General features: G+C 39.4%; 1 protein-coding gene across 9 annotated transcripts in view; it reads left to right on the top strand.

Annotated features, from left to right (window-relative positions):
- Nucleotides 1-14,860, top strand: part of NAV3 (neuron navigator 3) — a 512,854-nt gene that overhangs the window by 319,510 nt on the left and 178,484 nt on the right. For all 9 annotated transcript variants that reach the window (XM_077178804.1, XM_077178805.1, XM_077178799.1 and 6 more), the window contains 2 exons: nucleotides 9,732-9,849; nucleotides 10,575-10,627. In XM_077178804.1, coding sequence (XP_077034919.1) covers nucleotides 9,732-9,849; nucleotides 10,575-10,627 — 171 coding nt within the window. The remainder of the gene's footprint in view (nucleotides 1-9,731; nucleotides 9,850-10,574; nucleotides 10,628-14,860) is intronic.

Here is a 14,860-nt window from a genome sequence, read left to right as displayed (position 1 = left end):
AATGTATGCATGGGAGACTGCAGATTAAACAGTGAATGAAAACCCCCATGCCCTGCCCTAAGGTCCTCCCTCTGTGTGACTCTGCCTCTTCTCATGCAGTGTGTAGCCAAAGCATTCACTAGAGACATTTAGGCACCTTTTATGATAGAAAGGAAGGGTGTTATGGGCATTTTTAGTAGGAATCTAGAACCTTTTTCTTTCCATTGTAGGACCCTTCCAAATCTGGTTGTGTTACAGAAGGTGTACATGGGACACATCTTCCATTAAGAAATGAGAAAAATTAGAACATTCATTCCCATTTGAGATGAAAAATCTTCTGTTGTTGTAACTATGATAAGATTACTTTCTCCTCTTCATTGTTTAAGAATACTGACTGACAGAATTTACTTCATACATAAAATTAATTGCCCTGAATGATTGCAAATTTAAGTGTTATTATAATCAGAATGGGTAGGTATTTGTTATGGGCAGTGCTTTCAGTGTTGATTAGAGGAAAAAAAGGAAGTGTCCTGAAGTGGTATCCCTATTGTACCAAGCTGCATTTTCAGTCTTTCAAGTCTTTGAAACAACACATTCTTGAGCTGAAGAGATGAAAGTATAGGCTCTCATCTGTGTAAGCATAATTTCATTTTCCTAAGCTTCAGATAGGTAGCAAAAGGCAAAGCAGTTGCACACATGACCATTACAACTCTCACAGTCACCACCAAGGCCTGTTTTAATGGAGATTCATGACAGTAAGAGTGTCAGATCACAACATTTCAAATCATTAGCTTACTCAACATTATTGTGTTACCTATAGCACCTCAATGGTCTTCTGAATATGTACAAGACCATAGTTGATATTAAAATCATAGAGTTGGTGAAAAACAAGTTTTAAACATCAAGGCACAGAGAAAAATCACCCAGGAGTTAAAATATCTTGTTATAAAATATGTATCTCAGAAAGCAGTTTATTTTGTTTAGTTTGTTTTGTAAAACTGTTCTTCCACATGAGAGGAAACTAGACAATTTAAATTAGTTATCTAAGCCTCAAAAAGTTCTGAAGACTCTATATTTAAAGTTGTTTATGGTCTTACTTGCTACTGTTTTCTCTCAAGAAGAGAACAAATGTATGTCTTAATATTTTTGTATTTTTATATATCAGAAATTTGCCTTTCCACACTTAAATAGATGTGCTGGCAAAGAGGGTTATTTTGATCCCTGGGCCAAGTTCTTTAATGCCAAATTGCAGTGTGGAAAGAATCTCCCTGTCCAAGTTATAAATCCTTAAAATGAGCTTTGATGGAAAATCTGGAGCAGTTTCACAGTGGAATCTTCTCAGCTCCATGTGAGGAGCCTCATTGCTGATTTGGAAAGGCAGGTGTTCACCCAGAAATGGTCTGTTTTATAGCGAGAGTGGCTTTTTGCTTGTGAATAGAAAAAGAACCAACAAAGCAATAATGTTTTTGTTCTCAAAATTATTTCATGCTTTCTACTAGGATTGTAGAAGTCTTGTCCATTCATCTGTGTGTTATACTGGTGAGCCATAAAGGAAACCTGTTCAAATTCAGTTAAATTTTCCCTTTACAGGAAACTTAACTCTGTTTACTGTGGGTTTCTTTAATATAGTGAATGCAGGACTGGTCATGAAACTTATCTGGGCAGTGACAAGACATATATGAGACTGGAGATTCACACAAATCGGGTTTCTGTTATCCTGGATACCAAGAAAACTAAAGCATTGCTTTCTTGAAGGTTTTAGGGTTTTTTGGTTGGTTTGGGGTTTTTTTTGGGTTTTTTTTTTTGGTGGTTTTTTTATGCGAAGGGAATTTTTGAGAGACCAAGTGATAGGAGACCGCCTTTAGAATCACACTGCTTATCTGAACTAAAATGCTGACACCTTATTAGTTTAAATCAATGTTTTCTGTAAAAGCTACATGGAATAATAGGCCTAGTATTTTATTTTACTTTCACTACAAGGATGCTGAGATGCACTTTAAATACTATCTATATATATATAGGTAGATAGATAGATATAGATAGATATCTATCTATCCATATCTCTATCCATATCTATATCTAAGAAATAGTTCCAAAGTTGTATGAACAAATAAATGGCATATTTAAAACAGAAAGTCTCAAGGTCGACTGCTTTGGAGGATTGCTTTGTATGGGTGGCACTTAATATTGTCTCCTGATATTTCAGGAAGCTGGAGGCCAGTGTTAATAACTGTGGTGCTGTTGCTCCCTTGACAAGTACCACTTCCTCACAGCACAAGCCTGTAGAGTAGAAGCTGTCTGTTCAGGCTCCCTGCAGCTTCAGGATGAAGATATGGCTCCTTCCAGTGGCATTTTATTGCTATTGCACAAGACTGAAGCCACTAAATAAAACGATATGATTAAACTGTAAAGCAAATCAATAGGATTCTTTTCAAAGTATGAAAAAGTTAATTTATTCTGTAAAGTGTTGGATTTTTATCTGAGCCAATATACAAATTACTCAGTGAACCTTACACATGCACACACAAATACACATTCAAAGAAGCTTATACTGTTACCCTCCATCTGGCACAGAAGCATCAAAAGCATTGCTCCTGTACCATTGGTGAGTATTGGCCTCAAACATATGTGTTAAATAAATTCTGAGCTGGGGTTTGGGAAGAAATGAGTAGAAAGGGAGCACAGTAAGCCAGTACTAATGTTACTTCAGTGACTCGATCACAAACTGCAAGTGGAACTTGGAAGTATAAAACAGCCCCCTTTAAAAGTTGGGTAAGTCATCTAAAGCTTGCCAGTGATTGTTGAAGAGTATTGTTTCTACTAATTTTCTTAGCTGGGATTAGTGGAATTTTGTTTAATTGTGTTTTTATCAGTAAACTGCTGAGTAGTGTTGATGGATACATGCTGCTATTTACAAAATAGAATTGTACTACAGGGATTCTGACATTTTGGTTAATTGGCATGTATCCCTCTAAGTGGTTTCTATTCCTTAACTCATAATTGTTCTCATTTGCTCAGTGGGATTCAGAAACAGGGGTGGTGGAATGTCATTTAATACTCATTTCATTTTGTTAAATAAAGTGCATTGGCTTCCATCTTGCCTATAAATTAAGTCATTCTAGCTTCATTTTCTGGCTATATATTTTTAATTGTGTAAATATTTTTCTTTCTCATGTAATTTGCTTAATGTTACAAAAAGTGCCACCCCCAGACCCTAGATTTACTTCATAGCAAATGAATTGCAGAGTATTTTCTATAACCAATTAAATCAAGACATAAATCGAATGGTTGATCTGTCTCTTATGGCAGTCTAAATGTGAACCATTGTTTTCAAAGTTAGTCTTTTTACTTGCTAAATGGAGGACTGAAACTAATAAATTATTCTTCTGCATCCCAGAGGCATAACCTTCAAAAAGAAAATATTTAAAAGGTCAGATCCTGCCTTCCAGTTGAGATTTCCTTAATGTATAGGCAGTGGGAAGGAGAAAGGCGTCTCTCTGCAATCTGATTTCCTCACCCTAATCTAACACTAAACAAAGTGTTGCCCAGCTTCTCTTTATAAATATCAAACTGCTTCAGGGACACTCCAACACATGCTTTGCTACCCACAATTTATTAGCCAAGAATAGCTAAGTCGAAATAAAGTTGTGGTCATGCCCTCTCCTCTGGCAAATCCTCTTCACAGGGACTCTGGGAGTGTTGCTCAGGCTCTGTTGGGTATTCAGCATCCAGGCTAGGCCACACACTGGACAACCTCCCAGGAAATAGATATACAGCATGTACAGCCCATTTTGTAACATACTGGGCAACAACAGAAAGACCTCATCAATCTCTTATTTTTCAAGGGCAATTTGAAAAAGTGTTAATGGGTGAAAAGTTCTAAGTGCTATCAACTATCAGTTGTTTCCAATGGCAACATTTTAAGTAGAGTGAAAACATTACACTAGAAGTCACATAACCCTTTTATAAAGTTAACAGTGCCATATTTCCATTTTGGCTGACTGTTAATACTCTAGTCTTGGGGCTATTTAATAGTTTCATTTTCCTTTACTCTATTTTTCATAAAGAAAAAGAATTGTGAAATGTACTGTTATAATCCAAACATAGCATAAAGAACAGACTCTCTCTGCTCTTCTGAGAAGTAGCATTGTGCATTGCTGTGAAATATTGCAACCCAGGTATACTGCTAGGAACTTTTTTTTTTTAAATAGATAAATTTTCCTTCCCATTGTCCAACTGTTATTTGCCACAAAATAAGCACTAAAGAAAAATGTGTGAGAAGCTTGCTCTTGACTACAGATTCCTTTTGGGAATGAAGTTGTTAAAAAGCCTCCCCACCCCCAAAGGTGCTTATGCTAGTGAGCACTGGAGGACAGCATTTCAAGTCTGCCATGCTAATGAATGGGGAAACAATTGTCTCCTGCAGAATATTTTTAAGGACAAGTGATGAGAGCTGGATTCTGCCTGTTCATTCCACATGTCATTTTCATTTAGTGGAAAAATATTTACATATTTTTGAAAATTAACCTATGCTCCTAAATGGCATGGATGTCTGTCAAGGTCTTACTGTACCTCAATTGGCAGCAAGTGCTGTTCTCCCTGAGCAGCAGCTCTGGTACCTAAGGGAGGCATGTGGAAAGCCATCTTCTTGATAGCAATAGGGGACCAATTCAAGAGATTCTTTTTCTGTAGCAAACAAACAAAAAAAAATCAGGAAGGATTCAAATTCTTGGAATATGCATTTTCCCAGCAAGCATTTTCCTAAAAGTACCTGATATAAAAGCTCACAGAAGAAATTATTTTCAAGTCAGAATATCTGGGATGTAGTCCCAGCTGTTTGCCCTTGAGTGAGCCACATCAAAAAGCAGCCTCTATGCCTCAGTTTCCTCACATCTACAGAAATAATAAATAGAAGGAGTGATCTCATTTATGCCTGGAAAGCATGCTGAGCTGATCTAGTGAGAGACACTGACAAAGTGTCATGCATTATTATTGCATTAGGCTGACTGCACTTCTGAAACCCCTCTGACATTTCCCACTTGGCCTCAATTGTGGGCGGTAACATTTCTGTATTAAAGAGGATGCTTTATATCACTGCCTGATGTAAATGACATGGTTCATGATTAAACATTTTCTAAAAAGGCAGTAAAGGCAGTAACCTGTGAGATCCTCTCCCCTTCTCACTTCATTAAGCTACCACATTACAAAGTGTTCTGCTTCATTACGGATCCTGCCAAGCAGCTCTACTGCGCTCCTTGTAGCTACATGTGAAGTATTGAGGTGAAGTTCATAACTATATTTGGGTATCAGGGTTTATTTCCTCTACTCCGTTGAAGGGGAGCATGACGAGCAGCTGAGGAATGCTAGGGGAAACCGTCATTAGCATCAGCAGCCTGTGCCAGGGCTCAGGCTGCCCGCTGAGTCCCATTTGTGGTATGAGCAGTTAAATCACCGGCCTTTGGCATGGGGCTGGGACCACACAAACACAGCAGGATCAGGTCTGCTCCGCTAGCATGCTCCTGAGAGCAGAGCGGAGCACTGCAGAGAACAGCAGCTGTCCCCTGTGCTGCCAGGTGTCACAGGCAACAGCAGCTGTCACAGGTATCAGCAGCTGTTCCCTGCGCTGCCAGGTGTCACAGGTATCAGCAGCTGTTCCCTGCGCTGCCAGGTGTCACAGGTATCAGCAGCTGTTCCCTGCGCTGCCAGGTGTCACAGGTAACAGCAGCTGTCCCCTGTGCTGCCAGGTGTCACAGGCAACAGCAGCTGTTCCCTGTGCTGCCAGCTGTCACGGGTAACAGTAGCTGTCTCCTATGCTCCTAGCTGTCACAGGTATCAGCGGCTGTCCCCTGCACTGCCGGCTGTCATAGGTAACAGTGATTGTCCCCTGTGCTGCCTGCACAGGTAGCGGTGGCTGTCCCCTACGCTGCCTGCTATCACAGGTAACAGTGGCTGTCACAGGTGACAGTGGCTGTCCCCTATGCTCCGAGCTGTCACAGGTAACAGTGACTGTCCCCTGCACTGCCGGTTGTCAAAGGTAACAGCGGCTGTTACAGGTGACAGTGGCTGTCACAGGTATCAGCAGCTGTCCCCTGCACTGCCAGCTGTCACAGGTATCAGCAGCTGTCCCCTGCGCTGCCGGGTGTCACAGGTAACAGTGGCTGTCCCAGGTGACAGTGGCTGTCCCCTATGCTGTCCCAGGTGGCAGTGGCTGTCCCCTGCGCTCCCAGCTGTCCCAGGTGACAGTGGCTGTCCCCTATGCTGTCCCAGGTGGCAGTGGCTGTCCCCTGCGCTGCCAGCTGCTGCTGGAGTGAGCTGTCCCGGTGTGTCGGCCGTGCGGGCCGAGCGGGGCGGCAGCAGAGGAAGCCGGGCAGGAAATGAGTCAGGCCGCAGCGCGGCCCAGTGTGTGGCTGTAGCGCCGGGTTACTGGAGCAGCGGAGAGGGGAGGAAGTGTTGCAACAACTTACACTCATATCTGTGTTTCTCTCTAAAACAGCCTCGTTATAGAAAAATCTAAGATAAGAGGATTTTGGGGAAGCGTTGCTGCACAATTAGTGCAAGATGTCGTGACCTACTGCTAGTTCTGAGAAGAGGGAGAGCATGCACGGCTACTCCTCAGAGCTGCTCTGCACCCAGTGGAAGGGGACAGTCTCATGAAAAGGAGACTTTCATGAAGTTACTGATTTTTGATCTTCTGTTCTGAGTTTTCTCCCATGATAACTGAGTATTGTGAATGATGAAGCACACTGGAGCTTTATATTTTCCCAAGGATTTAAAGATAAAACTTAGGAGGTGTATTGATACTTGAAAGCTGTGAAGGGGAGAATCTCTATTTCTCATTACTTTTACATGAGAGAATTTAGTGTAAAAAGGTTATAGTGGCGTGTGTACATTTGTATAATTTCACGTCTCTCTCTTCATGCTTTTCATTTTTTACAAGACTCCTGACCAATTGGGTCCCCAGAAGAATGAGATGAATGAGAAAGGCATCCTATGGGGAAGGGGGTGGAAACAGAAGCAAGTGGTATTTCCTACAGAAAGAGAGGAAATAAAGTGTGACATTCCACTGCCAACTGGGTGTTGGTTTGCTCTATTGTCTCCATCCATAACTCTTTGCCTTCTTGATTTTTTTTATGATACATCTGAAGTGAAAAATCTCCTATTTTAACACAGGCTCCTCCAAGTACTGTTTTTGTACCATTTCATGACTATTAAATGCTGACCATCAGAAAAAATTTGGTATGATGTGGATAATCAGCCTTTGCTTACAAAATGCTGATTGCATTCTTTAGGCATATCACTTTTAAATTCATGAAAAAAGAAAATGATGAAGGGGGTGGATGGATCAGTGAAGTCCATTCTTTGAATACTAGACACTTGCAAAGCAGCTGCTACGTTGAAATGTCCTTGTCTGCTTCGTGGGAGGATAGTTCAAATTGTAGTCAGAATTAGGACTGATACACCCAATTATGTGAGGGTGTGACAAATGAAAAAGGAAATGCCTGGTATTTTTATTTGTAATATGAAACTAACCTATAATAATACTACTGGTATTAAATTTTGTATGTTCCAGTGGATCAGTTTCATTGGAATACAGAAAATAGTTCTGCTTATATTAATAGAGAGTATTTTTGAAACATTACTTTAAAAGTATGACTGAAGTTGAAATACTAGTAGTAGGGAATATATGATGCTATGGGTGTGGTATGTGTCTTTTATCATCATGGTTTCATATTATTTTAAATATGTGTTCATACAATCTTTATAGAGACCCCACATTTGCTCCATATGATTATATGGCTGAAGAAACACTTCCTTAGCTACAGTTTGCTTTTAAAAAACCCCTACATTTTAATGGAGTCTTTTATGTTACTCTGCTGTAATAGAGAAAAAACGAATATCAGTGAAAATGCTGATTTCAGTCAATGAGAGCACAGGAGATTCAAGTGGACTTCTGGGTGTAGCAGGGAAATTAAGGGTGCCATTCAACAGCAACATCTTTTGATTATAGGAGAGCTGAATGCACTTCCACAGTTTAATTCTGTGGAGTTATTTAAAGTTTTAAAGCTGTCAAGAAAGCTATGACAAACCAACTGGTGGTCCACCTGCAAGAGTATGGGAAGAAATAGAGTGGACTAAACAAGTGCTATTTTTCCCTCTTTTAACATAGAGAGAGAAAAATCTGTGGCAAAGATACTCAGGTAGCAAATGAGTCCTTAGCAGGTGAGCATGGACTAAGTGGTGATACTTTTGTGGGGTGGAAAGCAGATAATGGTTCTCTGGGTTAGGCTCTGGACTGGGAATTGCATCTGTTTTCCCACCCTGGGTCTGCCACAAATTTCCTTGATGAAATAAGCAAGTTGTTAATGGCTGTGGCCTCTGTTTTACTTTTCACAAAATGGGATTCTGACCCCTTCCTCTCCCAAGGGTCTATGAGGTTAAATAAAAGGATGTTTATAAAGTAAGCTTATATTTTATTTTTTTTAGGAAAAAGTTGCAGTTTCAACATTTTCGAACAATATTCTCAGCAGAGGAAGACTCTTGGTTATTACATTTACTCACACGGTGGTGCTATCATACATATGTGCTTTCTCTTAGTGTTATCATCCCACAGCAGTGGGAGGCTTGGGAGGTTCTGTACAAGTCCTGTTTTCTGGAGTGAGGAAAGAGGTCACAGACACCCTGCAAAAGGGAGCCAGGGCTGGCTGCCACAGATACTCTTCTGTTGTGTGACACCCCCTGCCAACCTCCACTTCTGTGAGCTCCTTCTGCATGCTGGGACACCCCAGTAAGGTATAAGAAGCTCTTGGGGTGCACTCCTCCTTCAATGTAGAGGGGAAGATGTCCCTCTTTTCCCACCCTAAGTAAGCCTGGTTCTGCTTGTGTGTGTGCTGTAGGTGTTACGAAATGCTCTGTGTACTCAGACGCCTTATGAAATGCCTCCAACCTCTCTCTTCATGTCCCTCTCCTCCCTTATTTTGCAGGATGTAATTCAGCTGGTCCTTTTCAACCTTTTGTTTACAACTGCCATTTTTGTGCTGCCAGTTGCTAAGTATTTGGCACTGCTCAGTCTCACTGTTCCTCCCTCCTCTTTAGGCAAAGAAAGGGCACAGCATATCTCCAGAATATATGTGCTCTAATTCCAGTGATACAACTACTGTTCATCTGGCACTCTCAGTCTGTGCACATTAGAGCACTTTGAACTGTAGGCAAGGGGTAAATAATCTGTCCCTGGGCAGTAGGACACAGTGATTACTGCATAAAGTGTTACAGAGGCATCACCAGGTGCAGGAACAGCAGTGACACCCCAATTAATCCTTACTCAAACACAGGCACACGTCTCTTCTATCACTTTCTCTTAAGCAGCCCCAGAGTATGAATGCTGTTGGCAGGGCATGTGTGGAGGTAAGAAATGTGGTGGGAGGTGGAATTTTGGTAGATGTGATTGATTTACGACAGGAGTTTCCTTTACAGTCATAAGGGGAATTTTGCTTGGTCACAGCAAGTTTGAACCCTCATGAAACAACCTGAATCATTTGAAGCTAAAATAAAACAGAGAATGGCAGGGGGAGGGGCATGACCGTTAGGGAGGAAAAAAAAAGTCAAAAAACACATTAAAATAGTTTCCCTTAGTGCTGACTTCTTAAATGGGAATGTGTTCCAGAATAGTTCTGCTATGTAAGCCAACATTTGTTTTAAGACTTTTTATTGTCTTTTTCCCTCTCTTCCCCTTGCCCTCCCTCTCTGCTCTGCAGATTTACACTGACTGGGCTAACCACTACCTAGCAAAATCTGGCCACAAGCGGTTGATCAAGGATTTGCAACAGGACATTGCAGATGGAGTTCTGCTAGCAGAAATCATCCAGATCATCGGTAAGCCCAGGGCTGAGGGAAGCACTGTGAGCTGACTCCTTGCGTGGGGGCATATATAATTCAAGTTGAATGTATTTAACAATAAGATGAACCCTGAATAATACAATGTGACTGGGTCCATATGTCTCTGATATTTGTGCGGTTCATCCTTGTCTTAATTAAAAAATATGTTTATGTGAGCATGTTTGGAAGTTGCTGTTTAACCATACTTTAAATGGCCAGAACTGTATCTTACACACTTTGAATTGTCAGAAATGAATGCTCCATTAAACCATATGTCTCCCATGTGTGCATTTTGTTAGTTGGAGTGGCTCATACTTTCTGGGATGCCTTGAAACTGTATCCTGACCCTGCAAAGACAATTGTGGAAGATTTCATGTCAGCAGTTATTTTGCAGGGGCTGAAGAATTAGCAGCGACCTCCTTCGCACTTCCCCCTTTGCATGATTTGGCATATGGAAGCAACTGCTGCTAACAAGAGTGTTGTTACTGTATGACTGAGCTTTACTTAGAAAAGAGCTCTCTGTCAACAAAACCCTCTGCATTTTATTGCTGTGCCTTTTCTGTTTTTCTTCAGGGTTTTTTTTTTTTTTTCTGTTTTGATTTTTAGGTTTTTGGGTTTGAGTTTTCTTTTTTTCTTTTTTTTTTATTTTTTGACCAGGGGTTGGAAAGGAAACTTTTATCTCATTGTTTACTTTTGCTTTTCCCCTCACTGTTTTTGTTTAGCAAATGAAAAGGTTGAAGATATCAATGGCTGTCCACGGAGCCAATCTCAAATGGTAAGAATAAAATATATTTTTAGTTTGTGTTGGCACTAGTCCACTTTCCTAAAATGTTTTTTAATAAGGATTTCTATAAAATATGAATATTCTGTCCCACTATTACCATAAAGTCCTAATTCTCATACAGGTTCCTGATACTTATTTTCCACACATGCTTAATGTTTTTAACTTTGTTTCTGTGCTAACTTTGGATCTTGAGATAACCTGGCAGCAAAACTTCATCACTTCTAATTAATCCAGAATTGCCTTATCAGACCTGTTCTTCTGTGGATCCAAATAATTCCATTTAGCTTCATTTTAAGGACAGTGAATCCAAGAGTAAATTATTAAGTGGAGTCTTTGTGTCTGGAAAACTGGTTTGATAAACAGCACTTGCCAAATTATTTTTAAAATATAAATAGCCTTTTGGGTTGTCCACTGTGAAGTCCAGTTTGATGACTCCAAGGCTTTCAGAAATAGCACTTTAGTCATATAGCTCTCTGAGCTATAGCTGGCAGCTGTCTAAAGACTTTTTAATACTCTCAGACAAGAAGCATTTAGTGACTGTGATTCATATGGAGTCCTATTAATCTTTTACTGTGTTTATGGCTAGTGAACTACATTTAATAAGATGAAACCTCCTTAGAATACTGTGAAAGTGACAGACACAAAATCTGAGCCTCGGTAAAATCATCATTCATTTATTGAATCATTTGCAATCCAAGTCATGTTCTCCCATGCTGAGGTCTTTGCCTTTCTGTTCACATTCAAATAATATATAAATAAGGTGCATAATTGTGTAGCTGGCAAGGATTTTGGAGTATAGTGATTTGGTTGAACTTGCATAATGATAAACTTCTGAAACTGGGTTTAAAATGGAAATTAAACAGAAAAAAAGTTCATTTTTTCAGTGCATTTTTAAAGATGGAAGGTGTTTGCAGCTTTTTTCTGCAAAGTGTCAAAAGGGTACTAGTAAAGTGAATAATGAGGTCTTTTGGTTCTTATTGTTCAAAGAATGTGCAGATTAGACTAAGTTTTTTCTCTGACTTTCAGACTTTTTGAAACAGTCCATAGAAAGAACACACACAATTTCCTTAATAATAGTTATTATTTTAATTACTCATATTACAGCAGCACCTAGTGGCCCTGGCTGAGAACATTGGGAACTCCAGCATGGAACTCTAATATTACACACACAGATAATCGCTCTCTACTTCAGTCATGTTAAAACTTGCCATTCCAGACAGGCAGGACAAACAGGGAGACACAAAAGCACAGGGAAGAGGTGTGATTTTCCAAGGTTATGTAAGTGGTTAGTGGCCATCTAGGACTGCTTAGGGACCCATCACTCTGTTGTCCATCAAGCTTCATTTCCATGACAAAGATGAGCTGCAGAGAGAACTATCCACTCTAGCAATGTTTGTATCTCCAAAACAACATTGGTGTATGTTCCCTGTTGCATTTTTATGTGGAAAAGGGATTCTTGATTTCATCTCTAGCTCCATGCAGCTATGGAGGAAACATGGTCAGTGCATGCCCATGCTGCAGCGGTACTTGTGGCTCTCCTTGTGTCCATCTTTCTCCTCCCATAAGCCCATGCCACAGCTCAGCCAGGCCAAAGAATATGTCCCAGGTGCTCTGGGTGTCAAACCAGGTGCTTTGAAAGCTGCTGTGCATAGTCATGCATCACTGTTTACACAGTGGCTAAAGTGTCACATTTAGCCACTTTAACTTCATAGTAATATATTTATTTATCTGTCCTTTGACACAATCTCTTTACTGAATTGTTTTATATCTACAGACAGATCATATTATTTTCCTGACTTTTCACATACCAGTTCTATACTGCTGATTTCTTAACTAAGTTAGGAAATTTAAAATGTACTGAAGTTAAAGTAATTCAAACTTGTCAGTTTTTCTCTCAGAGACCTCAGGTTTTAAGCCTGCTCTCCATTTTTTTCCTTTGGGCTCTGCACTGGTTTAACCTAGCCAAAGGCACAATTTTACCATATTTTCAGGTATGAATTTTCCTTGGCAGTGCTCAATTTTGCTAGCCTGCTCAGCTAATTGTAGGGCAGTTCTCTTCTCCTTATAGCAGTGGACTCTTGAGGTGTTTGTGATATGCAGGGGAAAAAAAAATAACAGTAGTCAAAGCTAGTTTGCATGTTGTATGTTTGTTATACACCAGCATGTAGCAATATGTCCTGTCAGTACCTGCTAGAACATCAGCCATCAAACCAGCAACAGTCAAAATACTCTACTAACATTTGTTAGCCATTCATTCACTGCTTTAATTTAAAAATTTTTAGTTAATAAACCTCAAGAATCCCACTGCCCTCTTCTTGAACGTATGTTTTCATAATCCTTGCTCTCATAACTTGCAATTAAGGGGAAATGTTTTCCCTATTCATCTGCCATTTGATACCCTTCCAGGAGGTCTTTGATACCCATTTACAGGAGGTCTAAGATAGTTTATTATTAGCTTTAAAAAAGCTAGAGAGCACTGACACGGACTGTCTGCTGTTGGAAATTCCTGATACTCTCTGTGGTGGATGATATTGATACCAGTTCATAATTAATCACTACCAATATTCCCAAAGTCTGTTCCACTCATAATTTGGTTTTCCTCTTGCCAATGGCATCATCTTTCAAGTGAATGATGCCAATGGCATAATCTTTCAATTGAGGCATCTCAATTCAGCTGTTAGTGAATTTAAATTGTAAACATATTTTAATGTTTATTTTAAATGTATATAAAATACTTGGTTTTTCTTTAGTTAGTTCTATTGCAATGTCTTGTGCGCTGTGCTCATTTTGGCATTGATGTATAAATACTTGCAGACAAGTTGAATTGGCTCCATAGGTCCAAGTTCATAACAACTAAAAACCTGTGAAGCCCAGCAGCACCCAGCTTCTGCATAGTTAACTTTACCAGGATTCATTATGTTCACCCATTTGATGTTGCACACAGAACCTGAGTATCTGAGATGTACTGGGGGATAAATTATCTCATATTCAAATCTCAGAAGTTTTAAATAAATTAAATTAGCAAGAAAATTGGGGAGGTTTGCTTGTTTGCTGGGTCAGTCTACTGTGGTGAAAAGATTTTAGTATTTCTTATTAATTGTTTTTGTAAATACAATAAGGCTTTAAACCTCTGTGTATTGCAGCATATGTCTGTCTGGAGTGTCACGTAGAGTCTTGGCTATTTTTCCTTACAGTTATGCTTCCAAGGAGCAATATAGAACTTCTATTTTTTCATCATCTTTTTGAATCCCTTCAATGGAAAATAATGCCACATGAATTTTTATCTTTTCCTTGTATGGATTATTCCATAAGTCTATCAATTAAGGACATTTCATATCATCTTTATTTAGAAAATAATGGGTTTATCTTTTGATAAAATCCAAAGCTAATTCCTTTCTGCTTCTTTATAACTCATTTGTTTCTTTAATTTCTCTTTTAAGTTCCCTCATCATTAGAAAAAACGAGATAGCTTTTTTGGTAGAAAATACATTATAAAGCTTTTATCTAATTGTTCAGAGAGAAAGCATTCAGGGTTTGGGGTTTTTTTCCTCCTGAACAAGTGATAAACATAATGGGAAATCTCCAGTGTTTCAGCTTTTAACACATCACATCAAACATACAGTAATCACACAAAACATACCAATTCAGTCTATGCTGGGGTAGTTGGAGAAAATGCAAGAGAATCAAAAAGGTGCTAGACTGAAAATCCTTTAATGGTGAGATTTTCAGTTTTGTCTCTAGTGACTTTTTAAAAACTCATGTTTCTTTTCTTTCCTCACGTAGTTTACAGTGCTGTCAGCAGCATAAATCGTAAAATAAATTCAAAGTTGACAAAAATTTTTAGTTTATTGCACTTCAAGTTCATTTTTCCTTCAGAGATCAATGCTGCCTTAATAGGTGTTTTTTAGAATTAGCTCTTGCTACTTCCCACAAGAACTGTCTCTGCTGATATCCATCTTGGTACAAAAGCGTCCTTAATTTTTGTTGGTAGCGGGGGTTTTCTCATGGTTATGATAGTGCTGGAGAGACCTTTCTTATTAAAGAGTTTCCCAGTGTTGTTGTGTGCCCTTCATGAAGACTATTTTTTATTTTGTCAATCTGATCTTTGGCACACTTTTCTACTTGTTTTTACAACCCCAGGTATGCATCAAAGGTAATTTTATGGTCTAGAATACAGATATGCTGCAGTCCCACAGAGAAAATTGAGTTCACTAATAATACAGG

Source organism: Agelaius phoeniceus, chromosome 5 (genome assembly GCF_051311805.1).
Source record: "Agelaius phoeniceus isolate bAgePho1 chromosome 5, bAgePho1.hap1, whole genome shotgun sequence".
NCBI lineage: Eukaryota > Metazoa > Chordata > Aves > Passeriformes > Icteridae > Agelaius > Agelaius phoeniceus.
This window is presented reverse-complemented; position numbering and strand designations above follow the sequence as displayed.